Source organism: Zophobas morio, unplaced genomic scaffold (assembly GCF_036711695.1).
Source record: "Zophobas morio isolate AGI-343-1 ecotype UQ-CSIRO unplaced genomic scaffold, CSIRO_AGI_Zmor_V1 ptg000005l, whole genome shotgun sequence".
NCBI classification, from domain to species: Eukaryota; Metazoa; Arthropoda; class Insecta; order Coleoptera; family Tenebrionidae; genus Zophobas; species Zophobas morio.
In genome coordinates this window covers 7,219,312-7,246,156 of record NW_026972110.1, presented here as the reverse complement: position 1 = coordinate 7,246,156, position 26,845 = coordinate 7,219,312, and the positions used below count along the sequence as shown (strand labels likewise).

At 32.0% G+C, this 26,845-nt stretch overlaps 6 protein-coding genes across 12 annotated transcripts in view; 2 read left to right on the top strand and 4 right to left on the bottom strand.

Annotated features, from left to right (window-relative positions):
- Nucleotides 1–1,507: 1,507 nt before the first annotated feature.
- Nucleotides 1,508–6,530, bottom strand: LOC135122545 (F-box/SPRY domain-containing protein 1). Of its 3 annotated transcripts, none has more exons than XR_010279408.1 (4): nucleotides 5,863–6,530; nucleotides 5,715–5,805; nucleotides 5,478–5,659; nucleotides 1,508–4,308 (listed from the first exon to the last, which is right to left on the bottom strand). XR_010279408.1 is itself a non-coding variant. In XM_064046789.1 (4 exons), coding segments are annotated over exons 1-4 (675 nt in total). In that variant the 5' UTR covers nucleotides 6,401–6,447; the 3' UTR covers nucleotides 1,508–5,564. The 3 variants fall into 3 exon arrangements, 2 of the variants coding, with proteins under 2 accessions (XP_063902859.1, XP_063902858.1); XM_064046789.1 differs by having other exon boundaries at nucleotides 1,508–5,659; nucleotides 5,863–6,350; nucleotides 6,400–6,447; XM_064046788.1 differs by having other exon boundaries at nucleotides 1,508–5,659.
- A 2,117-nt stretch (nucleotides 6,531–8,647) lies between these two features.
- Nucleotides 8,648–15,196, bottom strand: LOC135122549 (uncharacterized). 2 transcript variants are annotated; one of them, XM_064046799.1, is made up of 5 exons: nucleotides 14,939–15,196; nucleotides 12,443–12,527; nucleotides 12,313–12,378; nucleotides 11,585–11,650; nucleotides 8,648–11,522 (listed from the first exon to the last, which is right to left on the bottom strand). In XM_064046799.1, the coding sequence occupies exons 1-5, from the start codon at nucleotides 14,993–14,995 to the stop codon at nucleotides 9,793–9,795; spliced, it is 2,004 nt and encodes a 667-aa protein (XP_063902869.1). In that variant the 5' UTR covers nucleotides 14,996–15,196; the 3' UTR covers nucleotides 8,648–9,792. The 2 variants fall into 2 exon arrangements, with proteins under 2 accessions (XP_063902869.1, XP_063902870.1); XM_064046800.1 differs by lacking the exon at nucleotides 14,939–15,196 and adding an exon at nucleotides 13,332–13,510.
- Nucleotides 15,174–22,050, top strand: LOC135122551 (transcription factor Dp-1). 3 transcript variants are annotated; one of them, XM_064046803.1, is made up of 10 exons: nucleotides 15,174–15,609; nucleotides 15,827–15,948; nucleotides 19,969–20,038; nucleotides 20,100–20,167; nucleotides 20,222–20,397; nucleotides 20,455–20,620; nucleotides 20,675–21,036; nucleotides 21,089–21,171; nucleotides 21,243–21,326; nucleotides 21,379–22,050. In XM_064046803.1, exons 1-10 carry the CDS (start codon nucleotides 15,561–15,563, stop codon nucleotides 21,591–21,593), a joined length of 1,395 nt encoding a protein of 464 aa, XP_063902873.1. In that variant the 5' UTR covers nucleotides 15,174–15,560; the 3' UTR covers nucleotides 21,594–22,050. The 3 variants fall into 3 exon arrangements, with proteins under 3 accessions (XP_063902873.1, XP_063902871.1, XP_063902872.1); XM_064046801.1 differs by having other exon boundaries at nucleotides 15,176–15,609; nucleotides 20,097–20,167; XM_064046802.1 differs by having other exon boundaries at nucleotides 15,182–15,609; nucleotides 20,097–20,167; nucleotides 20,678–21,036; nucleotides 21,379–22,049.
- Nucleotides 22,051–22,168: 118 nt separating this feature from the next.
- Nucleotides 22,169–23,053, bottom strand: LOC135122554 (COP9 signalosome complex subunit 9). The gene is made up of 4 exons (XM_064046809.1): nucleotides 22,965–23,053; nucleotides 22,811–22,903; nucleotides 22,676–22,748; nucleotides 22,169–22,311 (listed from the first exon to the last, which is right to left on the bottom strand). The coding sequence occupies exons 2-4, from the start codon at nucleotides 22,877–22,879 to the stop codon at nucleotides 22,274–22,276; spliced, it is 180 nt and encodes a 59-aa protein (XP_063902879.1). The 5' UTR covers nucleotides 22,880–22,903; nucleotides 22,965–23,053; the 3' UTR covers nucleotides 22,169–22,273.
- A 152-nt stretch (nucleotides 23,054–23,205) lies between these two features.
- LOC135122552 (ubiquitin-like modifier-activating enzyme 5) lies at nucleotides 23,206–25,243 on the top strand. The gene is made up of 5 exons (XM_064046805.1): nucleotides 23,206–23,295; nucleotides 23,351–23,493; nucleotides 23,547–23,879; nucleotides 23,929–24,115; nucleotides 24,165–25,243. Exons 2-5 carry the CDS (start codon nucleotides 23,363–23,365, stop codon nucleotides 24,669–24,671), a joined length of 1,158 nt encoding a protein of 385 aa, XP_063902875.1. The 5' UTR covers nucleotides 23,206–23,295; nucleotides 23,351–23,362; the 3' UTR covers nucleotides 24,672–25,243.
- A 147-nt stretch (nucleotides 25,244–25,390) lies between these two features.
- LOC135122547 (protein eyes shut) overlaps nucleotides 25,391–26,845 on the bottom strand; it is an 89,198-nt gene continuing 87,743 nt past the window's right edge. For both annotated transcript variants that reach the window (XM_064046792.1, XM_064046793.1), the window contains 2 exons: nucleotides 26,319–26,845; nucleotides 25,391–26,266 (listed from right to left, as the gene is read on the bottom strand). In XM_064046792.1, coding sequence (XP_063902862.1) covers nucleotides 25,853–26,266; nucleotides 26,319–26,845 — 941 coding nt within the window. In that variant the 3' untranslated portion in view covers nucleotides 25,391–25,852. The remainder of the gene's footprint in view (nucleotides 26,267–26,318) is intronic.

The window sequence follows — 26,845 nt, the reverse complement described above, 5'->3', positions numbered from 1 at the left end:
GTATAATAAAAATTCAGATAGACAAACAGACAAGCGGAGACGGGAGACTTATTTCTTCGCACTCTAGGGGTTATGAAAGGTCGAGAAAACGTAAAAGTAGAGAGTCGGCCGACGGACTCGATTACAATACTTCCTTGGTTTACACCCGGGAAGTAAAAAAACAGAAATTACACATTGATCAAACGTAGCTCATTGCAGTATGTCCCTCGATTGTGGGTTGACGTAATTTTTTTTTCCCTAAAGCAATGCAATCATAATCTAAAATAAACATGGATCGAAATTATCGTTAACAATATAACACGGCTGAATTTTTTTTTCTCACGGTCAGTCAATTTTTCACCACTATTCTTCTTCCTAGAAAACACAATAACAATACACAAAATTAACTAACCACCAACATTTTATCTTTATATTTAAAAACAATTTTCGTATTGTACAAACCATGAATACCTACTATACTTGCACATGTCTTGTAATAAAATGGTAACTATTGTAAAAATAAATATATTTAAACAAAAAAATAATGCCGCTTGATAAATTCGAAGTACATGAACAAAACAAAATCACAACTTAATTACGATTATTTCGATTTTATAATCACTGGACTGCCCTATTACCTATACTGCTCTAACCACACGTATTTCTACACCACAATCATTTATCACCTACACTACGAGGAACCGTTTTTACAAAAACTACAATATTTTGTTCATGTATTCGACTTTATTGCATTAAAGCGTATCCCGCCTCTAAAAAAAGATACAACCACATCAAATCCCATTCGAGTAAATCTGAAATATTGACTTAAGTACCATTTCGCCCAATATTTCAAATCTTACAATAAAAAAATCAATACCTAAACCCGACTAATGCCACACCAAGCAGTAAGTTTATAAGACAAAATGACAGGAACGAACACAATGTGCGGTTTGCCTCATTTTGTAATGAAATGAAATGAATATTAAGTCACACAAATTTAAAACATTACTGTACCACGTGTTAAGTCTATTCTAAAGTAATGACGAGGTAATTAAAAAGCAAGAGGGTTCATAGAAAGAAATACTATTTGTAGTGTTAATTGTTAACCGATTACAATTTTCTTTTTTGGGTATATAGGGTGGTATCACCTGAAAATCTTAATAAAAAAGATATAAATGAAAAAGTGGTTTCTGATTCGAATTAATTCTGGAAAAATCGCTTTGTACAATAGAAATTTAATTTAGTCACAAAATAGAGTGCAATAACAAATCTTTAATACTAAATACAGTATGTTTAATCCTACATACAATACATTGTAAAGAATAGTAAAAAATGTAAGCAACAATGTCAAAATATTTTTTCGATAATCGATTTTTGGCGTTTCTAAATTTTTGGATTTGTCGATTTCTCAATTTCCAGATTAATCGATTTTTTTTATTTTTCGACTTTTCGATTTCTCAATTTGCAATATTTAAGTTCTGGAATTTTTCAATTTTGGGATTTTTCAATATGTATTTCGATTATTAGATTTTTCGCCTTTCTGTTTTTTTTTTTTTGGTTTTTTACTTATTCGATTTTTTAAAATAACGCGATTTTTTAAATCTTAGATTTTTCGATTTTTCAGTTTTTTGATTTTTCGAATTTTTAAACTTTAGGTTTTTCACTTTTTTGTTGTTTCGATTTCTAATCTTTCGATTTTTTGCCTTCTCGTGGTTAGATTTTTCGATTTTTCAATTTTTCGGAATTAACTTTTCAGTTTTTCGGTATGCCAATTTTTTCAATTTTCGATTTAACGGTTTTCTTTCGATTTTCCGCTTTTACGTTTTAGATTTTCCGGTTTTTCAATTTTTCGGAATTAATTTTTCAGTTCTTCGATGTTTCGACTTCTCACTTTTTCGGTTTATCGGTTTTTTAAGTTCAAATTTTTCAATTTTGAATGTTCCCATTTTTCGATTTTTTGCCACTTCCACTTCTCAATTTTTCGATATTTCGACGTCTCGATCTTTTAATGTTTCGATTTCGCGATTTTTCAATTTTTCGATTTCGATTTCTCGATTTAATCAGTTTTTCGATAATCGATTTTTCGATTTTCTAGTTTTTCAAAGTTTCTGTTTTGGGATTTGTGTATTTAAATTTTTCGATTTTTCAATTTTTGGCGTGTCACATGAATTACATTATTACATTACTATTTACATATTCAGCATGAACCATGTCTTCCCTTGGATAATAAATCTTTCATTATCATTATTAATATTATATTATTGTGATAGTATTAAATTTGTGATTGCACCCTATCAAAAAAGATTGAATATGTCGATCCCATGTCCTACAGGGTGTGAAAACTAATTTTTGGCACAAACTAAATGTAATACTATTGTGTAAATTTCACACAGTTCAAACAGTAATTTAGTCTAATTGTCGAACTTGAATTTGAAACTTAAATTCTACATTGGTATTGTCTTTGCCATTTCTATTGAAACACCACTTGTTGATGTTGCTTAAAATTTAGCAAATGGTAACAGCTTTTGGTTGATTGACAACGGCTTTTAATTCGAAAATTGTCTGAATATGAACGTTGCCAAATTTACGATAAACAGATAGTGTTTCAATAGAAATGGCAAAGACTATAATTTGATATTACGGTGTTCTATAGATACACTGTAAAATAACGCATTGCCAAAGTTTGACAATACTAGTGTTCCGTTAATGTAGATATTTATTCCCTGAGAATTAAGTTTTTGGAAATATTTCACACTGCATTCTGTTAGCTCTATGGAAGATTAACTGAGCTTGCTAACATGAAAATCACAGAAACGCTAAACAAATAAAAATAACAAGGTCTGTTAAAAAAAATTAAATCGAAGATTCATTTTTGCAATCACGCAGTTTTAACTTTGATACAAGATTCACTAGGTGATACCATCTTAACGGAAATTGTAATCTCTACTTCAATAGCAAAAATTAAACCTGTGGAGTTAGTGTTTAAACTGGTATGTTTACCAAAAAATGTTTTCGTGGAATGTTGTTAAACCAATTAGCACTATAAAAATAAACATAAGAAACAAAAAGTAAGAAGACAATAAATTCCTGATGTAGTTAGTATTTATAACATACCTAGTCGAGATACGCATTTACTGATTCTATTATTGAATAACTGCATTCGTAATAAAATGACTAGAGTTAATTTTAATACTAGAAGTATTAATTACTTTTAAAAAAATGTAAACGTACATACATACATATTTACAGGAGTACAACCTAAAAATACAGTTAACAAATTAAATTAATTCTTAACATAACGTTTCAGTACAATGAATACATTAGTTAGTATTTTCAAGTATGCATTTTCTTACTGACCTTGTAAAAAAACTTGTACATTTTTACTAATTAACTTATTACTGAAATCTACTAAAACCCAAAATTTTAAAAACTCTCAAGTTTCTATTCACAAAACTCAATTTGGTTTTTAAGAATTTCTTTGAAAACCGCATTGTCTTACGCCAATAATAAATAAAAAAAAGGTGAGGACAAGTGTCACTGACTTTCAAAATTATAAAATTGCATTAGCTGTCATTAACAAAACTACATTAAAGTAGAATATATTAATAAAATGCTTCAGATCACTAAAAATGAGTAAATAACAATAATAAACAATAATCAACTTCAATATCAAAACTAAAACCAAATGAGAGCTGGTTAAGTCTTATGCTTACAAAACGAATTGTAAATAATATTTTCAAAATATCACAGAAAAGAATATTAATAATTTAACGTAAAGGATACTTGATTCTTTGCCAAAACTACAAGGCAACAGTGGCTTATTTTTTTAAATTAACTTTAGGAGACTACACTGACTGTGGACTCAAGCATATGGAAACCATGTGTAGTCTTACTGCAATAAATTTAATCACATGTCACTTTAATCAATTAATGAATTTTGTTCATCACTGCTATAGTAAATGCATTCGAAGTTATTACAAAAGTCATAGAACTGCCTTTCACATACAGAGAATTGTCAAAAATGAAGCAAGTGTCGAAATTTTAAAAAATATGAATAAATTTGATCAGAGCAACGTTTAGGTGGAAGCAAGTTACCTGACCTGTAACATTTTTTTTTCTTTGTTAATGAATCAAAGTTACAGAAATTGTTGAATTAATGCGACTTCATGTGTCTCAGAAAAAACGATCATCCCTTAATATTTTATGACAAAAAATGTACCAGATAGTGCAGTTCAGGTTAATTATCTTTAATTACGTCGATTACATCCGTTTGTTCAAGTACATACACCATACGTGATTCCAAAGTCTGTTTTCTTGACCCTGAAGACTCTGCAAAAATCAGTAAGTAATGTCAACCTTTATAATAAGCGTGGCATTATTATTCCCCACTATATGTGAAAATAACCGTCTTTTTCACAATTGTCTGAATATGAATGTCAACGCGAAATCGAAAATATGATGTTTAACAACATTTGCAAGAAAAATGTACCCTTAAAGTACTACTTCAATTACTGAAACTCAATGCTTATAAAAAAATGCATTTTCTAGCAAAATACTGTACCAAAAATACTTTCAAAAATTCTGAAACAAAAATAGTAGTAGTACTAACAGGAGTAGTGTAGTGAACAATATTCTTCATATTTAGTCATGTTACAGTTGATATTTTTAATATGAGTAGCTAAATATGATACTGTTAGCTTACGGCATCAATTAGAATTTACACAATAAAAAATACTACTTTGTGTAACATGAGAAAAAGTAAAATCTTATTAAGGCACAATATATTTAGAACTGTTTTAACAATTCTGACAAATTTATTAAGCAAATTTTAGTGTCTCTCTTAAACCACGAATAACGTGTGTCCATACTTCCTTGAATTATTAATTTCACTTTTACATGAAATACGTAGTTTGTTTATTAAAAAGAAATTCAACAATGTTTGTTGTGATAAAAATGCTAATTCAAATGAAGACAGTTCTACATCAATTATAATAACAAATGTTGCAAAAACAAGTCCTCTAACATTATAAGGGATATTGGTATGGTAATAATGTCACAACAAAAGCACCTATTTCAAACTCTGAACACAATGGATTTAAAAAACCCGCATTAATATTCATTTTTGAGTAGTTTCAAACAAAAAACGCTCTCTTTTGTTATTTAAGTCATCAAGCATTGTTTGAAAAAAAAAACTAACTTTAAGAATCAGGTCACGAAATATGGCAAAATGATATAGTGCATTTGATGTAAGTACAGTTCAAAACAAATCAGTACTAAAAATGAGTAAATATACATTCACTGCATTAAAAGTGAGAAAGTAATTCAATTCCTTTTGATGGACTCTTATTCTTAGGTTGTGATAACACATACTTCAAATGCACCACTCTTACTCTACTTTACTTTTATAAAAAGTCTAATTCTACCATTGTTAAATTTGTCCTACATGTTCTTTAATGGAAGTATGACTGAAGTAAAATGTAAGTATCACATGGGCAAACCTTACTATCCTGAATGACCAACTTGAAACATTCATTCCCCTTTTTCAGTTATTTTTAATGGTAAGCTAACTTGCGTTTCTAGCTGTGTTAGCCATCTAATGGTGGTCCGAGATAAACCATAGAGACCTCCGTATTTCCATACACTGCTGAGACTGTAGGATACAACTTCTTATCTGGCAATCCTGTAATACATTAATAAATTTTTATTACATTTTACCTGAATTTGAAGCAACTTACCTCTAAACGCGACTCCTAAAAACTCGTAGTTTTTTTCAAATGACAGCGTGTTGTCGTCACAGTCTAAAATTACTCTAATTCTCTCACCAACCTACCATAAATAAATAATTACCTTTCATATTAAAAAAAATTGATAAAATCTTCATACCTGATATTTTGGAGCATTATTAAGTAAGGGATAATTCCCTTGAGCATCTCCATTGTGCAACAAATGATTATCTACCAGGTTCCAGCCCCAACTTTGATCGTCCGAACCTAACAGAGCAACATAACCGTGGCACTGTAGCGGTGCGTCCTTTGTTGCTATGCCTATTACTGCCACCGTCCCCAGCGGACCTTCCCAAATAACTTCCCATGCATGTCTCCCATGTCGAAAACCTATTTTACCCCTTGATGCGTCAGTACTTTGAGCTACGGGATTTCTGTGTAGTGTAAACCCATTAGGCTTAATATATATATTTCTAGAACAATCATTCGGATTCCATGCATGATAAAAGGCCCTTAACTTCGCCTTATAAGTAGGAACTGAAGACAATAAGTCTGATTTTAATGCTTCCTCAGCAAGTTTGCGAATACAGTGTAACCTCCACACGTCATTATTTTCATCATTTAAAAAACTATACCATCTTTTACACACTAAAGAACAGTTTCTCAAATCATGAAGAGATAAATATGAAAATATTACTTCCAACACATTATCGGGCACTGTTGATGCTACAGCGGCATCCATTTTTGAGTGACAGAACAACGTTGCCAAATCGTGTACACAAAGAACAGAAACATTACTAACTTTGCCGTTGAACAAAAAAGTTAGGTAAAACAATAAACAATCAAAGTGATTCTTAAGCAGTTCTGAACATGGATAACAAAGACTTAATTTGAGCATGTAGTTATATATAAATTCTTCAAAGTCAGTTAAGTTTTAATAAGGTTATTTTTTGAACTATAGCATTTTCATAAAGTTATCGCTAAACTTTTAAAATTTGGATAATATTGCAAAACTTCGGATATAATGTAAACTACAAATATTCATAATTTACCTATTCGTTTTGAAATATTCCTAGATTCCAAGAATTACTATAAATCTTGCAATGCCGCAACTGATAACAGATTTTGTATTTGACAATCAGTGCTGCCAATATATATACACAATAATTAAAAATACCTAGAACGTCAGATGTGCGGGAAATACTACCTATGCTAAACATGACATCTTTATTTTTTGATCACCAGGGAGGGGAGAGTATATTGCGTGATATTGCCCTCCCCTGTAATCTGTAACATAAAAAAGTAACTAAATAATAACTAGTATTGCATAAATAAAAACAGAAGTACTCAACCAAATCAGCAGTATAGGCACAGTAGGTATAGGCCGCAAATGATTCAAGGATACCAAAAACTTTTTTCGCTAAACCTTTCCGGTTCTAAAAGTGAATACGTTTTCCGATTTGAACCCTGTCAACTTTAAAGAGGGTTTCAACGTTTCTCCCACTTTCGTAAGTCATCTTCAGGAAATGAAGGACAAGAAGAATGAGATGTTCAGGCGAGAAGAGATACAATATATTCACATATATCAACTTGAGAAAGTCAATCAAGTATAGGTATATACCCGATCACCACATATACGCAATACAGCTCAGAAAATTTTAAACAAAACTTATGTTAATCTACCTGTGTTCTTTACTATGCATTGCTCCATGTATGTATTCTATATACTTGGGCGTACCTATTTCATATCACATAGGTACGTACCATGTGACCGATTGTACGCCAACTAGACGTCGCTACTTGTTTTGGCATAATAAAATTATATACAATCATACAAATGGGTCCCTGTTTCATCATGACAAATATTTTAAGCCAATTCTGGTATTCGTACAGCCCTATTTTTTTATACATATATTGTACCATGTATTGTACTAATAAAATGTTATAACTTGTTAACGTTCTATATGAACGACAGGAGTAGACCACCACCAATAATGCCATAAAATACTCTTTTATTTTCAAACGTCATATAACTGACACTTATATGACGGTCTTACCGGGGTTTAAGTGTCATTTCTATGACACCGTGTTTGAGCGGCGCATAAGTACTACTTATACTCCGCCGGCGTATAAATAAAACATTTTTATACTCCGCCGGAGTATAAATATGTGAAAATCATAGTGGTTGTCAACCATAGTATACCTAGTAAGTGAAATCAAGGCAATTCCTTAATGAAGCAAGAAGATGGGAAATAATCATTTCAAAAGAAGATTAATCGTTTGAAAATAAAATATTGTATTTCATTCGGAGTTTAAGTGACTTATGTGACTCGTATGGACTTAATTCGCCTCGCTATTGCTCGGCGTTTAATCGTTCATACTCCGTCACATAAAGTATCACTTAAACTCCTAATAAAATAAATATCTATTAAAAATGTATGTATGACTTATATTTTATATTATAATAGGCATGACAATATTTAGGCATCATGCCCGCGTCTAGTGGCAGTTTGGACATTGTGATCTGGAACTAGAACCAGCGCCAAATTTGAAAATGAATTTTGTATTTTTATAATATGCCAGTTTCAAAACGCCTAAATATGTTTTGAAACATATAGTAACCAGTGGCGTAAATAGCACCACCGCAGCCGCCGCAATGCGGGGGGCAGCGCCACAGACCGTAAAGTAACCGATATATCTTTTAAAATGTACAAACGAGTAAGTACATATTTATATTACTTTTTAAATTTTAGTAACACTCAAAAAAATATTTAAAAAAATTTATAAAATGTTACACATGGTATATTTAATATTTTTTTAGACTGTACAGTAATACCCTAAAACTATCTTACAAGAAAATTAGAAAAGTAAGCAAAAATCAAAGAAAACAGTCCAAAATAAATTAACATTTGAAATATTTTAAATGTTTAAAACCGATTACAATTGTTCTAGAATGGAAATCAGATTAAACTGATTTTCCCTAACTTCCAAATAAAGTCCGTACAGAATTTTATAAAATTGCGTTTGTTTCAAGTGAAGTTTTCTTAACAGAATTTCGTGATCATTACGCGGAAGTAAAAACTGTCACAAAATAAATTCCACTTTCGATGACAGATTAAACATTTAAAGCCGCAGACATATCGGATTCTTAACAATAGTCTACACTTAATTTTTTGAAAATATTGATGCTGTTAACCTAATTTGTTTCCACAGTGAGTTGTGGCTACACCACCTTGAGTGTGAGTTATAGATTAAAAAATTGATAATACACAAACCTCCTGAAGATACTCATATAAGTGACAATAATTGTCTGCGACTTTATAAAACTAATTTAAATTTTCGTTAATCACCAGTAGAAACGCAAACTGCCTTTGCACTTTTCATTCATACCAAAAGAAATGCGACAATAAAATCACTTTCATAATGTATCAACAGGTTTTTAAACATCATGAAATATACAAAAAGGGTAACAGAAAGTGCACTTCGTTATAGAAGCATAAACTTAATGAAAAACATCGCTCTACTTTCTTCTGGTATGCACAAAACAAAGGTGATGAATAACCTGCGAAATGCAAAATTATACAAACGTTCTATTTCCCTTAAAACGTAAATATAATTGTTGTATTTCCGTTTCCAATGAAATTGATCTGTCAGGTTTTTGCCTACCAAATACTATATTGCTAACTTTTTCTTGCAGGTACATATACAAAGATACATACTTACAAATAAATGAAAAAGTTTAATTTTTAGTTCTTCAGCATACAAAATCCCGAAAATCAAAATCAATTATATTTCTCAGGCGGCTTATTATCGTTTTAAAAAGGGAAGAATGAATTTCAGATGGAACAAGAATGCGAAGATGACTCTAAATCGACATTCAAGTATTTTAACCATTCTTTTTCACCTACTCTTTCTTTTCCACCAGGTCATGGTATTAAACATATGGAACGCCATCATGATTTAAGTTAAATTGACAGATTTCACAGTCTAATGGCGGTTTTATGGTGTGATCGACTGAAAATCCGTCAATAAAGCCTATAACATTATGGCCTTGAAGATTATTCTTAGATACCAGGAACTGTGGCGGCTTTCACGGATCTTCGATGCACTTCCGATTAATTTTAGGACCAAGAAAGTCTCTAATTGTGACCACAAATGAGTCCTCATCTTGTTCACAATTAGAGCCACGACATCGATAAGACCAAAAATTCTTCATCATCAGGGCTTTGTAAAAAGACACAAATGCTCGACAACTGGGATTTATATATCGTACTCGATATCGTTTTAATTGATCAAAAAAATTTTCCAAAGGATCTTGGTGAAAAGCTTTTTCTGGGAAAAACCTATAACCAAGTTTCTTTAGAGTTTCATCGATAATCATAAAACCATTTAAAGTACGACACCACCCCTGTAAAACTGGGGGGTTTGCTTGATCTCCAGCATTACGTGGTTCAAATCTCATATTGCCAAACATATGTTTCCCTTTCACCCACCAAGTGTGATGGGAATGTTTAAGTCGTAACAATTTACGTGAAACCTTACCACCATCATATCCAAATCCTCCATTAACGCTGTCAAAGACAAAATTCATGAAGAGAAAAAAATCGGAAGTGTAACGAGCATCACGTGGTAAGGGTCCCCCGACGGAATAAGCATTTATGAAAGCAGCAACATGACGGCTAAGGACCTGTGAAGCGTAACGAACTTTCATTTTGTGGCCTCTTAAGTTAGGCTTCACATGGTCTACGGTGATCTGTGGCATCCCTTTAAATTTGTCAGGATGCGTCTGATCTAATTCATATACCTTTTCAAAAAAACTCCAAGAAACTCTTCTCTCAACACCTGCTTTATCTAGATAGAGCAGATCTTTGGTGAGAAGATTGTTCCGCAAGCTTTTTAGAAGATGAGGAGGATCAAAGAGAGGGATAACTTCGTGATCACCAATTCTTATCACATTCTCTTTAATTTCCTTTCCATTTTCCAAAATAGCAAGTCGTTTGGTGTCTTGTAAAAGCATATCAATTGCATCACTGTAATTTGTAGCGTCTTGATCACAAACGGAAGCAATGATGTTTAAACCTATCGCTGTTGCTTCTTTCACAATATCTGTATAAAAACGGACAATGTTTGCAGCTAGCATAGAGTTCTTACAAAACGCAAAAGCAACTGGTTGCTTCCACCTTCCGAAAATTCCTCTGAGCATAAATACGCAAACATGGTCAGCAATTTTTTCCGTCCTTATTGCTGCACCGTCATCTTCCAAACCCACAACTCTGTCCTCAGAAGGCAAGCAGTCGAGGTGAGGCTCAATGGGCAATTCACCGAAGATGAGAGTACATAAACGGTACCTCCGCCCCATTTTCCTAACTACTTGCTTTCTGAGAACTTCGAATATGGGTTTGTTGATGCCCGGTTCAATTGGAATTCTATTTAGGGTTGCCCTCAGAGTGTCAATAGTCGGCAGCGTAAACATTGTTGACAGAAGTTTGTACGTGTTTGGAACACGCTTCCAAATGGCAGTGGCATCTGCCTTCTGCTTCAACGTAAAACTTCTGCCTTTCGGCTTACGATTTACGTTTCTAATGTGATTTTCAAAAAAACGTCGTTGACGGGGAGACAGCCCTTCCACGAAATCAACAAACCCTTGATTCCGCAAAATCTTCTTTATGGAGTACAAGGCGTCCCTGCGTTTTCGTGCCTGGTTCTGTAAACGACCCACTTCTTTTTGCAGACGTTTCGCCTCATTGTACAGTTTTTTCTCCTTCGGCGTGAAGTTTAGGGTTGTTCGTTGCTTCACTCCGCGTCGATTCAATATTTTTCCTGTAATATCCACGAGTATGAATTAATTTCATCATTTTTACCTTATACATTTAAATACATACGTGAGGTTGTGTTTGTGACGGAAATATCGAAGGGCTGTCTAACACTTGCATTGCTTCCGACGGAATCTAAAAATAGGCAATATTTGTTATAAAGACCTAAAATATTTTATTTTTATTAATGTACGTTGTGACAAAATCACGCAAGTAACAGGCCGAAATAAGAGAATTGCGGTACGTGCTTTGTAACATATGGAGCCGGACACGTGCAGGTAACCTTCAAGTGGCCCATAGACTCGCGTCCTCATGCATTTATTAGTGAGGGTTAATTTGGAGTTTAAATAACTAAGCCTAAATGAACACTATGTACGTTGATAATTAATGTTTTCTCAATATTTCCCTCCATAATGGTGAGTTTGTAATCCAATGAACTTAGCTTTTTATTTCTAATACTCGTATCTATATGTACGAGATGAACGTCGCTAGATATGCGTGAATTAGAAAAAAAACTACCCTTTTTTTGTATCATACAGTTGGCCTCCTGAAGGAGGATCAGGTGTGTCATTGTACTGGCGATTTGCCACCATACCCACCAGAATCCGCTCTCTGCATTTGACATGTAGTACATAATAAATAATAAACATGCAACGACGCTATACTGTACAGATCATTGTTTTATAAACGTGTGATAAAGAGTGAACAATCCACGATATTTTTATATGTATTTATCGTTTGTAAATATTGTTTTTTAGAATTCCGAAAATATAGTGTCAAACATTACAGTCTCTTACCTATTTTTGGAACACTTTCTAGCGCTGAAGGCCCAGCGCAAAGGAATTTAGTGATCCCATCCTGCTCTGTAAATTATGCAAATAATATTAGCTGTTTCTTCTCTTTCTATTTTATTTTTTTATCATGTACCTGCTCCAACATTTATCTGTCGCCCTTGAATGCTGCTACTGGGCTTAATTCTTGCAGCATATGTTTTGTAGCTCTGCATTTTTATCTGCAACAATTTAATATAATAATGTTATAAGCAATGAATACATATAGCAAACTAAAGACAAACTTATACAGGGTGTTAATTGATTACTTACATCCAAAGGACCATTGCACACGACAAAAAAAACTGCCGTTTTCGAAAAATACACTTTTTTTGCCGATAAAAGTTGAATATTGCTATTTTCCAACAATCTCTTGGTCAAACCGAAAATAGCTTCGACAATAAATATTTATCTTGTGAAGTCCACATTTTTTCGTATCCTTTAAGACTTAAAGAAATAATAAACGTTAAAATTTGAATGAAAGTTTGACAACAGATTGATGTATTAATTAATTTAGCAAAAATTCAAATGAAGAGCCCACTGTAGGTAATAATTTATTAACACCCTGTATATCGAGATTCTAGTGAATAAAAGACGGTTTGTTTCAATTGTTCTAAAACAGGTTTTTTTGTTTAAAATACACCATTTTTTTGTTTTAATAATGATCGAAAGGCGTGTACTAACAAACATTATTTATTTCAAAAATTCAAAATGGTTGTGGACGCAGATGGCTGTGAAAATTCGAAATAAAGTTGGCAGTACATCAAGTATAGTAATTTTGAAATTATAAAATTCTTTGTTGACATTTCACTTGTTTTGTCAGAAACACGTGTGTCGGTCAATCATGCCTACAGCGTGACGACACTTTTGAATTATATTATTATTGTAAGTTTACGGAAAAAGTATCTTTTAACTGGTCATTTAATTAAACTGTTAAATGTTTATAACAAAAAAAAACCTATTTATTTAATAAAATATATACTTACATTCGTCAATTACACTCTGCTAAAGAAGGGAATAAAATGAAAAATTCTAATTAGTTTCGATTTCTAAACCACGTGAACACAAAAACAACACAAGAAGAGGTAAAATGGTACACAGTGAACACAGAACAACGCTCAAGGCAGTGAAATGTGAAAACAGATTGTGCCGTTGTGCCGGTGCGTCCGTTCTGTGGACGGAGTCATGGCGACGGAGCATAGAGGGAAGGGTAAAGGGGGAGGAGACATAAACAAATTTTTAAATTTTAAAAATCCCCGCGAATCAGCATTTACAGATGTACGACACCTCGGAGAACTAAGCAATGAAAGGAACGTAGAATAGATAGATCAATCATATACCTAACAGAGTACTCGATTACGTAATATGAGGTCAATACACTACCAAACATCCGTATATCCCTGATCAGAGACATTATTTACCGATCGCATTTTTTGAACACCGGTCCTATCGACATCTCTTCCTAACCGATATAATTAATATAAGAATGTGTAGTAATTGAACTTATCGACTTTGATCAAATGTCATCTAAAAATTTTGTACATCATCAACATGGAGAAGGGAACATAAAGGCTGTTAGTAGATGATTTACATATGTACTGGGCTATGAAATTCATACTGTACCGCTTTATTTGACTTTTAACTAAATTCATTAATGAATATAAAACATGGTAACATTTGTCCGTACCCAAATTTAGGTTGGCGACAATGAGTTATTTGAACTAATTTTCCCAAATTTTAAATTTAGTGCCACGAAATCTACCAATAGAATGTAAAAGATTCATTGTTGCGATCTTAAATTTGAGTATGGACCAGAGATCAAATATTTCTTTTCGCTTGATTGGTACCACTGAAACAATCAGTTTCTCGGAAAAACTAAGAAGTGTTCTTTATTATTAACCTCGCTAGGAAAAACCATTTATGACCTAATCTAAAATGTGGTACCAGTCACTTTTTCAAATCATTCGTCGTCTTCATTCTATTTTATATACCTCCATCATGAATTCGCCGAATTTCAGGTTCTGCTGTTTTCGTTTTAAAAATATAAGATTATAGTTTTTGTGCTTATTTATCGTCCATCACAGTTCGCCCTTTCATTCGTTCGTAGTTAAATGTTAAAAATATGTAGCTTGAGCAGGCGCTCTTTCGTTTTATACACACATGTGCATTTTATGGTTGGCAATATTTAAATTTGACAATAAACTATTTCATACAAATTTACCACACATGAGATTTGAGCTAAAAATCACCATCACATAAAATGGGATGCTGACTGTTTAAACTTTATTTTAAAAGTTTTTGAATAAACGAATTTGAATAAATCATTCTGACAGTTGTTTGACGACTCAAAAACCAAACCTAGGGATTTTTTTTTAATAACTAAATGTCACCATTTTGAACGTGCTCAATGTTTAGTAGAGGTACCTGACCCGATAGAATTGCCGAATGTCGATTTCTATTAATTTTATTAATTACTTTGTTTGATTCCAGAGGTGTAGATATCTCACATAACATAACTAAATAATTCAACGACAATATATGTGATAATTTTATAGTTATAAATATAAAACTCTAATAAATTATTGTAACTTACGTAATATAAATTCTCGACGATAAGCCTAATCCCAGTTGAAACATACCAACTACACATTTTTGCAGCTCGTTAAGTTATCATGAACGAAAACAGAAAATAAATGTGCTTTTTTATGGTTATTCAGCAATCACGTCCACCCTAAATATTGTTAAGAATTCCATCCAAAAAGGCGCCAAAATATTTTGAACAACGCGTGGCGTTTCTTGGAACTACTGGCAGCGTGTCCCACGTGAAGAATTTCAACCAATGAGAACTATGCTTTTGTGCCCGCCGCCAAGCTCGTAGTGGCTTTACCTGCACGAAATAGCTCATCTTCAAAAACACCCCCAAGTGTTGTGGTAGTTATAAACAATTCACAAATAGTAAAAAACAAAACGCGATATTCGAGGGAACTTCGAGCGTTATTTTAACCAAATTTATTGTGCACCGGGTTCTCGTATTTTGAATCTGAAATATCGCCTAGTTACAGTCGCCATTTTTGTTGGACTTCGATGAAGTAGTATACCACAGTAAATTAATTTTAGCCCGGGTAATTTTCAGTGTTCAACGATTTTCGAAATAATGCTTTAAAAGAAACATCCGCGATTGTTTTACTTTCGTTTTGTGATTCTTAGGTGTGAAAATGACCCAACAAAACAGTACAACCAACTGGGTGATTCAAGGATCAAATGGTAATTTTACTGGATTCTGATCTACTGTTTGCTATAGATTTTGGATGTTAACAAAGCTGTAGTTGCCAGGAACCGTCATTTTTATTGTTGCCAACTTTAATAAACACATGATGGATTTTTACGCCCATTTTTGGCGACCACGTTGAATGACGGTTTTACAAACATGTTTTACTTTGCCTGGGTTGTTTTTAATGCCTCCTCTTTTTTTATGTAACAGGACAACCACAGATGATAAAGGTTGTCCAACCAAGTGGAAAACCCATAAGTGGCATCGTCACATCAGTAGCTGGACAGCCGGTAAAGATTTTCAAGTCACCGAACAGCCAGGATTCTGTTCAGGTAGTTATTCATAGTTACACCAGTAAATTAATGAATTGATGATGACATAGGTAAATATTGTTATAGTTTGGTTATGATAAATTGTGCAATCTTTAACTTATTTGGTTGTGATATCAAAATTAAAAATAACACTCATGTTGTTTACAAGAATAATATCAACAATTGGATGTTTCAAAAGGTGAAGATGTACATTAGAAATACAAAAATTGTAAATTTATTAAAATCGCAGTAAACAAAGTTATTCTTATTACAGTTTTTCTTTTCTTATTTTAATATATTGGAGTTATTTTTTAAGTGCACTTCCCTCTAATTTACCACACGTCTTGAAAAAGTGTCTTCCATAGATTACTACTTTTCCTGCTTAAAAAAATTATGTGAATGTAAAAAAACTCGGTTATTAGGTACAAAATCAGCTGTTATTCCAAACACATAAATCCAAGAGATGGTCACTCACTTTTTCTAGTAACATCCTTTTTAAATCTCTGTTGTTTCTTGTCTCTGTAACAGAACAAGGTGAAACAGATTGCTACATGAAAGAACATTACATCAATAAGACCTTCACTCACTAAGAAAACTTAATTTTCATAAAAATTTAACTCTTCATTCCCTTCATCCTTGGAAATTCAATTCAATAAAAAAAGTTGAAGCTGGGTGCTGCCAGTGTGATAACAGGTTTTTTACAGTGTGATAACAGGTTTTTTATAGTGTGAATTGTTTCATAATTTTTTTTTTTCATTATTCATTGTTTCCAGTATAATCAGTTAACAAAAAATAATTTTCTTTTTAGGAAAAAGAGAATGGAAGTTATTTATTTTCATGTTCCTTTTTTTCATCCACAAGCTAATGATTACACAATTTTTGAATTTCTCAACTTCACAAATAATGTAAAGTGGTAGTTACTACATATTTGTCGCAGTATATGTTGCTGTGATCAGTTTTATCATTTTTATTAGCGTCGTTAAAACAAGCAGGTGACAGTATTTTTAATTTGGTATTCTGAAATTTATACTTAAGACTTGGAATTTGACAGATACTATAACAATATTAAGCGTTAATTTAATAAGCTATTGAAAATGCATTTTATATTGGTAGTAAGACATCAATACGCTGTACTGACACCCAGAAAACGCATTACATTATTCAGTTTTTTAGATTTGTAACAATTTGTTTGACTGTTTTTAGGGTATTTAAAAGATTTCAGATTTCTTATTTCTATTGAATTTGGGAATTTTAATTTTTGTGTACGTTTTTTGAGGCATTCATGGCGCTTTTTTCACAAAGCTTTCTAAATTGGTGCAGCGAAACTTTCCCAAAGACGATAAAATAGATATGTCATTGTAATTAATTTTTATGAAATATATTTCGCACCAAAAATTGCGTTTAACAAAAAAAAACGAATAAACTTGTATATTTTGACGTCTTAAATTTTGTTGTTGATTTCAACTAGTAAACTACTATTAATAGTACTTTATTTTCACAACATGAAACCTAAAATATGTTTAAAATGGTAAATTTTTGCAGGAAAATACGGATTTTGCAATTATGCCCCGCCCGTCGGTCTGGCAACGAATGAAAAATTCATCACAATTTAGATTAGGGCAGGTGTAGGTGGAGCTTAATCTTTGGCTTTGTTTTTTACATAATACGTTATAGTTTTCTTTGGACACCACAATTATATACTTAAGAACTTGTTTCGTATGGTAATTTCTTGTAAAAAAAAATAAGGAATTTGCAGTTAAGCTCCGCCCCCGGCTCACAATGAATACAAAAAAAATCATCACAGTTGAGATAGGGCGGGTGGGCGGGGCTTGCATGTTGCTTTGTTCTTACTGTATGTAGTCTTCTCTTCACAACCAAAAACTTAAAACTTTATCAAATCTGGGTTTTGCAATTACGCTTCGCCCCTCGGTCTGACAAGGAATGAACAATTTTTTTTTTTAATATATATATTCGTCTACGAAAATTTACCATTTTGAACTTGTTTTCAGTTTCTTACTATGAAAAAAAAAATACGTATACTAAACAACCGAATCAACTTTCGTTCGGTACTACAACTATAACACAAGAGTAGTTAATATAGTAGTAGTTAATATTAATACTTACAAATTCCTGTGAAGCATGACCACTTTGATTATAATGAAATAACAAATGTTGTTACTAATTAGAACAGTTGGGCATACCACAGTTAATCAAACAACAAAAAGTGATTTAAAGTTGTTTAAAGAACTTCCCTTGCGTCTTAAGCACAGCCAATCTATGTATGTTTGAGTGTATTTTTAAATAAAAATTTATTTGGTAATTTTTGTAATTTATAATTGCCGTTTTTTGGAACAATTGAAAAAAAGAATGATAAAGTTGAGGATTGAACCAAGGACCTTTTCTCATATCAAGGCGACACGTTCTGTTACTGATCTATGGGATGCACGCCCGACTCACATTGCTGTCAAATGTGCAATAAAATACTTATTAAATCAATGTTCGTCTATTCTAAGACATTGTAAAATTTCGTCATGTATCCGTAAGGTTTAGAAGATCCGGTAAACTATTAAACCACAGATTTATTAGCGTGTTACGATATAAAGAACGAGGTTTACTTGACAAAATTTTGGAGATCATATTTTTTTGTGGGAATTTACATAATATGCTTGAAGTAAATCTAAAATTTCACAATGACCAGACCAGTGGTTTCGAAGTTATATGTCTAATTAAATCGGCCACAAACAGATGGAAAGGGGAGACCGAAATTGTCGTATTTTACAAGCTGTGGAACGTCAAGAAACACATTAAATCAAACAATCTTCTTAAGTTTAAAAAATAACTGGTAATGCAACTGTGAAAAGTTTTTCTCAAGACGTTATTCCGGTCTGTTTTATTGAGCTGTTTGATTAAAAATATTTACAGATTATTTCCTAGGCTATAACCAGGAGAAGTTTTATATTAGATCATTTTGCCGAATGTTTAACTTCGTCTCGCGTTGGCATTTCATAGTTCAGAGAATAATAAAATGAAATGTTTCCCTTTTCGTCTGTTTATTCTCTGATTACTTTTAAATTTTAGTTGTATATTAAAATTTAATTAAAAAATAATAAATGTGAATGTTCATTTTTTGCCACCCTTATTTAGCAATGATTAAGAAACATAAATTTATGTATATTTAAATATTGTCATCTTGGTTGTTTTAAAATCGTACAGAAAGGGTTGCAGACTATATCCAGAAATCAAAACTGAAGAATTGTATCAGTTTTTATACTTTTGATCCATATAGTATAGGTTCTTCGATTTCTGGAGGCTTCAGTTCAACGTTTATTTTTTTAATATATCCTGAACTTTAAAAATTTATTAACTCTCTGAAATACGAATTGTGTTCTAGCACTAGGTTTCAATTACCAAGTATCAAAATTGTCATCTTGGGTAACATATTTAGATAAAAATGATTTTGAAAAATTGTTTGTTTAAATAAATAAAACAATTTTGTTGTGTTTACAGATTAATAAAAAATATATACTCCTATTTTATAACAATATTGACGGAAAACTTCCTTGTTTAAAAAACAAATTGTGTTTTGTAGTTGTATTACGTTAAATCCATCTGAACTAGAAGCATTTGCCTATTTTTTTAGTTCTCAATCATAAGTTAGGAAAGGATTGTAATAAAATCTATTTGACGAATGGCGATTTTCATGTTTTCTCCGTAGTTCATAACCTGTAGAGTACGAAAAAGTAGGTCTATTGAACGAATTGTGAAATTTTACAAATAATGTGTAGACGGTAAAACGCTTGTCAGAATTTGTCTGATCATCTCCACCAAAAATCTGATGACGTCTTCTTAAACTTTTGTAGTTTCTGTGGTAAAAAAAAAGTATTAAGTTTTGTTACTTACCTATTTGTAACGAGTTTCACCTATTAAGTGAACAGTCCAAATTTACTGTTTCTACTTTAAGTAGAATTTGATTTATTTCTGTTTGTGGTTATGTAAATATTATTGGTTATGGAGCATGATAACAAGATGTGTTTTTCTCAGGTGTATGGTACAACAGGCTCATCACAAATAATAAGGACAATAGCAACGACTCCAAAATTCGTAACGACAAGTAAGTATACTATAATTAAAATTTGACAATTCTTTTGTTCGTTTTTTAATAATTTCAGAAGGTAGTGCACTTCAGGTCAGCGGAATACCAAAAGGTGCAAAGACTATTCGTTTGACTCCGACCCAAGTGGTATGAAGTTACTGATCCGTAGTGGTTCTCGTTTTTACAAAGTGATGTTTTCAGCAAAATATAAAATTTGTAACGCAAAATAATCAGAAAGTGCAAATTAACCAAAATACAACGGCAATACCTATCGTACAACAAACTCATACAGTACAGAACCAAAATAAAAATAATTCACCTCCAATTCTTCAGAGAAAGAGAGCCGATCCAATAGAGGTGGATTTTGTACAAGATTCGTAAGTGGAATTTGTAGAAATTGCTTTATGAAGGACTTACGAAATTTTATTATGCAGGAAACGTAGCAGAAAATCCGAGAAAGTTGGTAAAGGGCTTCGCCACTTTTCAATGAAAGTGTGTGAGAAAGTGCGGAAAAAAGGTAAAACCACTTACAATGAAGTAGCTGATGAACTAGTGGGCGAGTTCACGAGTGCGTCCAGCAATAACTCTTTAGCAGATCAGGTATTTCCCACTGTTTCTAAAATTATCATTAGAAACCTAATACTCATTTGATAGCAGTATGACCAAAAAAATATCAGAAGACGGGTTTATGATGCCTTAAATGTATTAATGGCTATGAATATAATTTCGAAAGAAAAAAAAGAAATTCGGTGGATTGGTTTGCCAACAAATTCGCTCCAAGAGTGCATGCAGTTGGAGAGAGAAAAACTCAAAAAAATTGCCACCATAAAAGAAAAGAAGAAGCAATTGCAAGAATTAATTTTAAATCAGATCTCATTTAAAAATTTGGCTCAGAGAAACAGAGAGTTGGAAGAAATAAACGGACCACCAGCTCCCAGTTCGTATATTCAGTTGCCTTTTCTTATTATAAGCACAAATAAAAAGACTGAGATCGACTGTAGTATCTCAAATGATAAGTGAGTTGTATTAATTGTTTCAGTTCGTGAAAACCTGTATTTTACTTTACAGAAAAGAATATATTTTTAAATTCAATGACAAATTTGAAATCAAAGATGACGTTGAAATATTGAAATCAATTGGAATGTTGATGGGTATGTTATAATATCCTGTTTTTTTAAATATTATTATCATTATTAAGTTGCTTCATATGGATAAATTTTAGGTCTAGATAACGGAAAGTGTACGCCAGAAAATTTGGAAAAAATAAAAAAAATGGTGCCCAAATCGCTAGAGAATTACGTAGATCGTAAGTAACAATGAAATATAAAGGAGCTTGAAACCATAGGTGTTCATTTCAGAACTGGCATTTGGTGCATCAGATGAAACAGACAAATTATTGGAAACTGATACTCCTTGTACAAGTAGCATGTTGACAACTGAAGATTTTGTAGAAACCACTTTGGATGAAGAAAATTCACATCAATCTTCGAGTGATCCTCTGTCGCCCGGCGCTCCAGATTTTAGTGACGAAGAAGGAGATTCTGATATGTCAAGTGATATTGAGTTGAACTAGTGTTTTTTTTTTCTACTGTGTATCAATGTCTGTCCATGTGATTGCAGTAAAAGACGGTTGGATTTCTTTATTTTTAGTGATGTACATTTACATTTTAAGTACTAAAATTTACTTGAAAGCTTATTTCTTCTATTAAATAGGTGAGTCAATTTTACAAGACGTTTTGTATATTGGTTCAAAGATTTTCACACATTTTAAAAATATCTGTATATAAGTATCAACTTTGTATAAATTTTTGCTTTTTGTTTGCAAATAAATTTGCACCTGTGATAACAAGTGCTTGTAATTTAAATGTGTTTAAAAGGAATGGTCAAATTTTTGTAGTGGACCAATATTTTTTGATTAGAGTATTCCAAAAAAGATTAAGAAGTTTACTATTCTTTGAAGTTATGTTTTAATATTTAATTTTTTTTTAAGGTTTTGTAAATGTTGAAGTACTGAAGGCCAATTAAATTTTTTTCTTTTGTATATAATAAGAATTATGTACTCTTTTTTATTGTTATTTATAAAAATTAAGTTTAGTTGTTAATGTTTATTAAAATGTAAGTTTTTCTTCATTTTATGATAGAATCAAGTTTGTAAAAATAAAAAGATTTTAATTCATTTTACATTTTTTAATAATAAAATTCTGTAAAACGAGTGGGAAATCACTCACAACTAGTTTTATGAAAAATACAAATTCAATTCAAATCTTCATCATCATAGAGGTCTTCAAAATCTGAAAGAAAAACAGCAAAATTAAAAGAATGAGCATTATTATGTAAAAAAAATTCTTTGGTCAACAATATTTAAACTTCTAATCAATAACAAAGATTACCTTCAGAAATCATGTGTTTATTTGTAGTTTATTAGAACATTTTTCTACAACTTCTTGTGTCTACAGAAGTTTCCCAGAACACAATTTTAAAAAACATGCACGGATATTAATAGGAGGTGAAAACGTTACTGTAATTTATTTTTGGTTTCATGGATTTCATTTGAAACCTCGGGAAGAAAAGTAAAATCTACATTACATTAACAAATGTAATTATATGTTTTAAGGCAAATCATGATGACCTCACAAATGTTTCTTCAACACTTACCATTAAAAAAATCCGCATGAACTGCTTTTTCGTTAGCAGCTAGATCCATCAGCAGGCCACTAGAACCCCCTGCCTATAGAATAAATTTTAACAATCAGTCACTAATATTTTTATTTAATTTCAATTTTGACATACCTCTTCTAAATCCATGTACGGACCAGCACCTTCAGGAAACATTTCATCAGCAACAATAGCAGGTTTCATATTAGTACTCTCTTAGATTTGTATCTAATAAAAAATACGTTATAATAAAATAAAAAAAATTATGAAAAATAACCTGCAAACTTACCGTATTTGTTTTTCGTCTGTCAAGTATCAAATGTGTCAAATCTCAAGCATCATTGCCAACTGTACCGACAAACTTTAAAATAAATACATTTTTAATAGGTTGAATTGAATTAGTTATACATATCAAATTATAAATTGAAACTCTTCAATTTTATCAACCAAAATAATGAAAAATATACTAATAAATAATAATATTGTTTATATTAAAAATTATTGTTAGTAGGTTATGTAACACGTCGCTTATACGTACCAAAATAACAAATGTAGCTGAAACGAATGACATTGACAGTAGTTGTACTGTCCTACTCTGACAACCTGACAACCACGGGGAAGTAAGTAGTGAATGTTTTCCATATGCTCGACATTCGTAACAATAATTAATTTCAGAAGTGTTTTAAAATGGACAACGTTGAAGCTCTCAAGTTAAAAATTGCCGAACTAGAACATAAGTTAAAATCACTCGCATCAAAAAATGTTAGAGAAAAAATCGAAGTCATGTCTTCTGAAGTCGTCGATTCAAACCCTTACAGGTACGTCTGTTAAAGTAATTAAAATAAAATTGTATCATTTTTTTACTTTGTAGTCGTTTGATGGCCTTAAAAAGAATGGGAATTGTAAACAATTATGAAGATATTAGAAATTTTACGGTAGCAATTGTGGGTATTGGTGGAGTGGGAAGTGTAACAGCAGAAATGTTAACAAGGTGTGGAATCGGACGCCTTATATTATTTGATTACGATAAAGTAGAATTAGCCAATATGAACAGATTATTCTTTCAACCTCATCAATCAGGACTAAGTAAAGTTGAAGCTGCTGCTGAAACTTTAAGAAACATCAACCCAGACGTTGACATTTTAACTTACAATTATAATATTACTTCTGTGGAATATTTTGATGATTTTTCAAGAATTCTGACGTAAGAATCATTATTTTTGGGATTTTTTTTTTCATGAGTATTATTGTAGACATAACAGCTTAAATAATGGTCCCGTTGATCTAGTTCTAAGTTGTGTGGACAATTTTGAAGCGCGATTTACTATAAATGCCGTATGCAACGAATTCAACTTGACCTGGTTCGAATCTGGAGTATCAGAGAATGCTGTCTCTGGACACATCCAGTTTATTGTTCCTGGAGAAACAGCATGTTTTGCAGTAAGAGATTATTTTACTTCATGTACGCAAGGTATAATGTTTTTTACAGTGTGCTCCACCTCTAGTTGTTGCTTCAAATATTGATGAAAAAACTTTAAAAAGAGATGGTGTATGTGCGGCCAGTCTTCCAACTACAATGGGAGTGATAGCTGGTTTTTTGGTTCAGAATACATTAAAATATCTTCTTAAATTTGGTAATGTTTCGAATTATTTAGGCTACAGTGCATTAACTGACTTTTTCCCTACCATGAATTTAAAACCTAATCCAAATTGTGATGATAGAAATTGTGTTCTGAGACAAAAAGAATTTGCTGCTAAACCTAAAGTTGAAATTGTGAAAAATGTTGTGGAAGATGATAAACCCATTCATGAAGACAATGAATGGGGTATTTCATTAGTTGATGAAAGTGTTGAAAATGATAAAGAAAACCAGAATGTTGGGTCAGGTATAAACTTGGCATATACACTTCCTGGAAGGGGAGTAGGTGATGGTGAAAATTCAAAATCTGATGATACTAGTTTAGAAGAACTTATGGCTCAAATGAAATCCATTTAGATTTTAAGATCAGTGTTTTTTATGCAGCAAATTGATTTAATATACATTTTTGATAATTACTTAGTACAGTATTCATCAATTGAAAAATATATTTTTTACATACTTACAAATTACGTCTGTGGTAAAAACGTCTATTGCGATGAATTTGTTCTACTCTGTCATCGAAAAAATAAAGGAAATTAGAGTTGGCTATGAGACAAGTTGTATAGGTAGTGTTGTTACGTCACACAAGTTCTGACAGCTGTCAGTTTTGCCACCTGTTAGTTTTAAAAATTAACCACGCGCAACAGAAATCTATTCATGTCTACGCCCGATGACATATCACAGTATAGATATAACGTATATAGGTTAGTTATATATCTATACTGTGTTAATATTGTGGTTAATTGGTAATGACCATATTTAGAATAAAACTACCACCCAAAACTAGACCGGCACCGCCAACTCTAACTCATTTTATTTTCGATCGAATGGTATTATCTTAATTAAGTTTGAAATTTGTTTTCATTCCATTTTTATTTGTTTATTGTTAACTTATTTTAAAATTTTCTAAAATAAAATATCAAATTGTTTATTTAGCTACTTAATTCAATTGTTAATATATTTTGGTATATAGCTTCTCATGTAAAATGGTGATCCGCAGAAAATATTGAGAGGCAATGGAATCCATAGTTACTTATTAACAATAAATACCTTTTATGCCGATAACTAGTTTTTCCTTTTCGGAAATTTGTCCATCTTGCGTAACGGGTGGATTGGTAACGTTAATGGTCTTAAGAAAATGTTTAATCTTGACATTACGTATACTATTACAATAAATGATATGAACGTGTACAGTAACAACGGATCTTTATTTCCAAATGCACACTTCTATTTATTATAAAAAGACGTTTTTAATACACATGTGCAAACTAAGATGAAAAAAAATCAGTGTTTATCTATTGCATTTGTTGAAATCTGGCAGTGACTTACAAAGGTGATTAAAAAAGATAAACACATATATATGTACTGCATTACCATGGGCGCTTCCTGTTTTGATCTTTCTCTACTCACAGAACACGAGAATATCTATAATATCTAATTTATTAGAATGTTCTAATAAATAATAAATCTGGGTTCTCTAATCTTTATCTTCTGAACCTTTTGACCTCTTCGTCTTCCTTCATTGATCACTCTGTTGTTCATAAAATTTTGCAAACATTAATTTCTCTTCCTTCGAAATTTGTAAAATCTCGAATCACGTTTTCTCCGTTCGTGGCAAAACCTTCAATGCATCCTTCAAACGTATCCATAAATGTGCCATTCGTTTCTTTTCTAATAGTCGATTTAGTTGGAATTCCACCAATGTAAAATAAACCATCAGTTGACACTGTAGTATTCTCCAGCATTTTTCGATGTTTTCCTTTATAAATGATTTTATTTTGATCCAACTTTATCATAAAGGGAGCAAACGTTATTTCAATACTATGCCACAAACCATCCGAGATCTTGTAGTAAAATGGTAAACTCACTATTGTATTACCGGTTTTGTTGTCGAGCGAATACGCGATTTTCAAAAAACCTTTTTCGAGCCCAACTCCAACGAAAGTATTTTCCTGAAAAAAAAAAAACAATTTTTAATATCGAAAAAAGGAAAGCAAATACTACCTTTTTGCTCCAAAGGACGAGCCCGTCTTTTTTAATTGTTGTGAAGTTCAGATACAAATTTTTCACTTCAACTGCTGAAATGTCACGTTTCTTTTCATTATTTTTCTTCACGATAAGGTAGCTGCGACCTGTAAATTCAGGTTTGGTGACCTGAATTTGAGTTTCACAGTAAACTCCTTCCCAACCAACGTGACACGAACATTTTCCTCCAACACATTGACCTGTGTCTTTGCACTTAGTGTCGTTACAATCCGAAACATTTTCGCAGTGAATTCCATAGAAAGCAGGAGGACAGGAACAGTGTGGTTTCATGAAGGAATCTAACCAACAAGTACCACCGTTTAAACAAGCGTCTTTCCCACATGGGGTACCATCGCAGTCTCCAATATTTCGTCCATGTGAAATTGTTGCTTCATTTAAAGGGATTTGCACAGAATTAACTGAAAAGTGTCGCACGCAGCCTTTATATGGTACAGGAAGCTTTGATATTGATAAAAGAGGCAATGATGAAATATCGGGAAGACCAC

What these genes read in the sequence shown, in the direction of transcription:
- LOC135122549 (XM_064046799.1), bottom strand. Translation starts at nt 14,995, where the DNA reads ATGTGTAGTTGGTATGTTTCAACTGGGATTAGGCTTATCGTCGAGAAT. An exon ending in TCGTCGAGAATTTATATTAC is followed by an intron (nt 12,528 to 14,938) that starts GTAAGTTACAAT and finishes AAATTGTTGCAG; the next exon opens with ATAAAAATGCAGAGCTACAA. An exon ending in AGAAAGTGTTCCAAAAATAG is followed by an intron (nt 11,651 to 12,312) that starts GTAAGAGACTGT and finishes GCCTATTTTTAG; the next exon opens with ATTCCGTCGGAAGCAATGCA.
- LOC135122545 (XM_064046788.1), bottom strand. Translation starts at nt 6,444, where the DNA reads ATGGATGCCGCTGTAGCATCAACAGTGCCCGATAATGTGTTGGAAGTA. An exon ending in ATAATGCTCCAAAATATCAG is followed by an intron (nt 5,806 to 5,862) that starts GTATGAAGATTT and finishes TATTTATGGTAG; the next exon opens with GTTGGTGAGAGAATTAGAGT. An exon ending in TTTAGGAGTCGCGTTTAGAG is followed by an intron (nt 5,660 to 5,714) that starts GTAAGTTGCTTC and finishes AATGTATTACAG; the next exon opens with GATTGCCAGATAAGAAGTTG.
- LOC135122554 (XM_064046809.1), bottom strand. Translation starts at nt 22,879, where the DNA reads ATGAAACCTGCTATTGTTGCTGATGAAATGTTTCCTGAAGGTGCTGGT. An exon ending in CGTACATGGATTTAGAAGAG is followed by an intron (nt 22,749 to 22,810) that starts GTATGTCAAAAT and finishes TTTATTCTATAG; the next exon opens with GCAGGGGGTTCTAGTGGCCT. An exon ending in TCATGCGGATTTTTTTAATG is followed by an intron (nt 22,312 to 22,675) that starts GTAAGTGTTGAA and finishes TTTTTCTTTCAG; the next exon opens with ATTTTGAAGACCTCTATGAT.
- LOC135122551 (XM_064046801.1), top strand. Translation starts at nt 15,561, where the DNA reads ATGACCCAACAAAACAGTACAACCAACTGGGTGATTCAAGGATCAAAT. An exon ending in GTGGATTTTGTACAAGATTC is followed by an intron (nt 20,398 to 20,454) that starts GTAAGTGGAATT and finishes TTTATTATGCAG; the next exon opens with GAAACGTAGCAGAAAATCCG. An exon ending in GCTAGAGAATTACGTAGATC is followed by an intron (nt 21,327 to 21,378) that starts GTAAGTAACAAT and finishes TGTTCATTTCAG; the next exon opens with AACTGGCATTTGGTGCATCA.
- LOC135122552 (XM_064046805.1), top strand. Translation starts at nt 23,363, where the DNA reads ATGGACAACGTTGAAGCTCTCAAGTTAAAAATTGCCGAACTAGAACAT. An exon ending in GTCGATTCAAACCCTTACAG is followed by an intron (nt 23,494 to 23,546) that starts GTACGTCTGTTA and finishes TTTACTTTGTAG; the next exon opens with TCGTTTGATGGCCTTAAAAA. An exon ending in GATTTTTCAAGAATTCTGAC is followed by an intron (nt 23,880 to 23,928) that starts GTAAGAATCATT and finishes GTATTATTGTAG; the next exon opens with ACATAACAGCTTAAATAATG.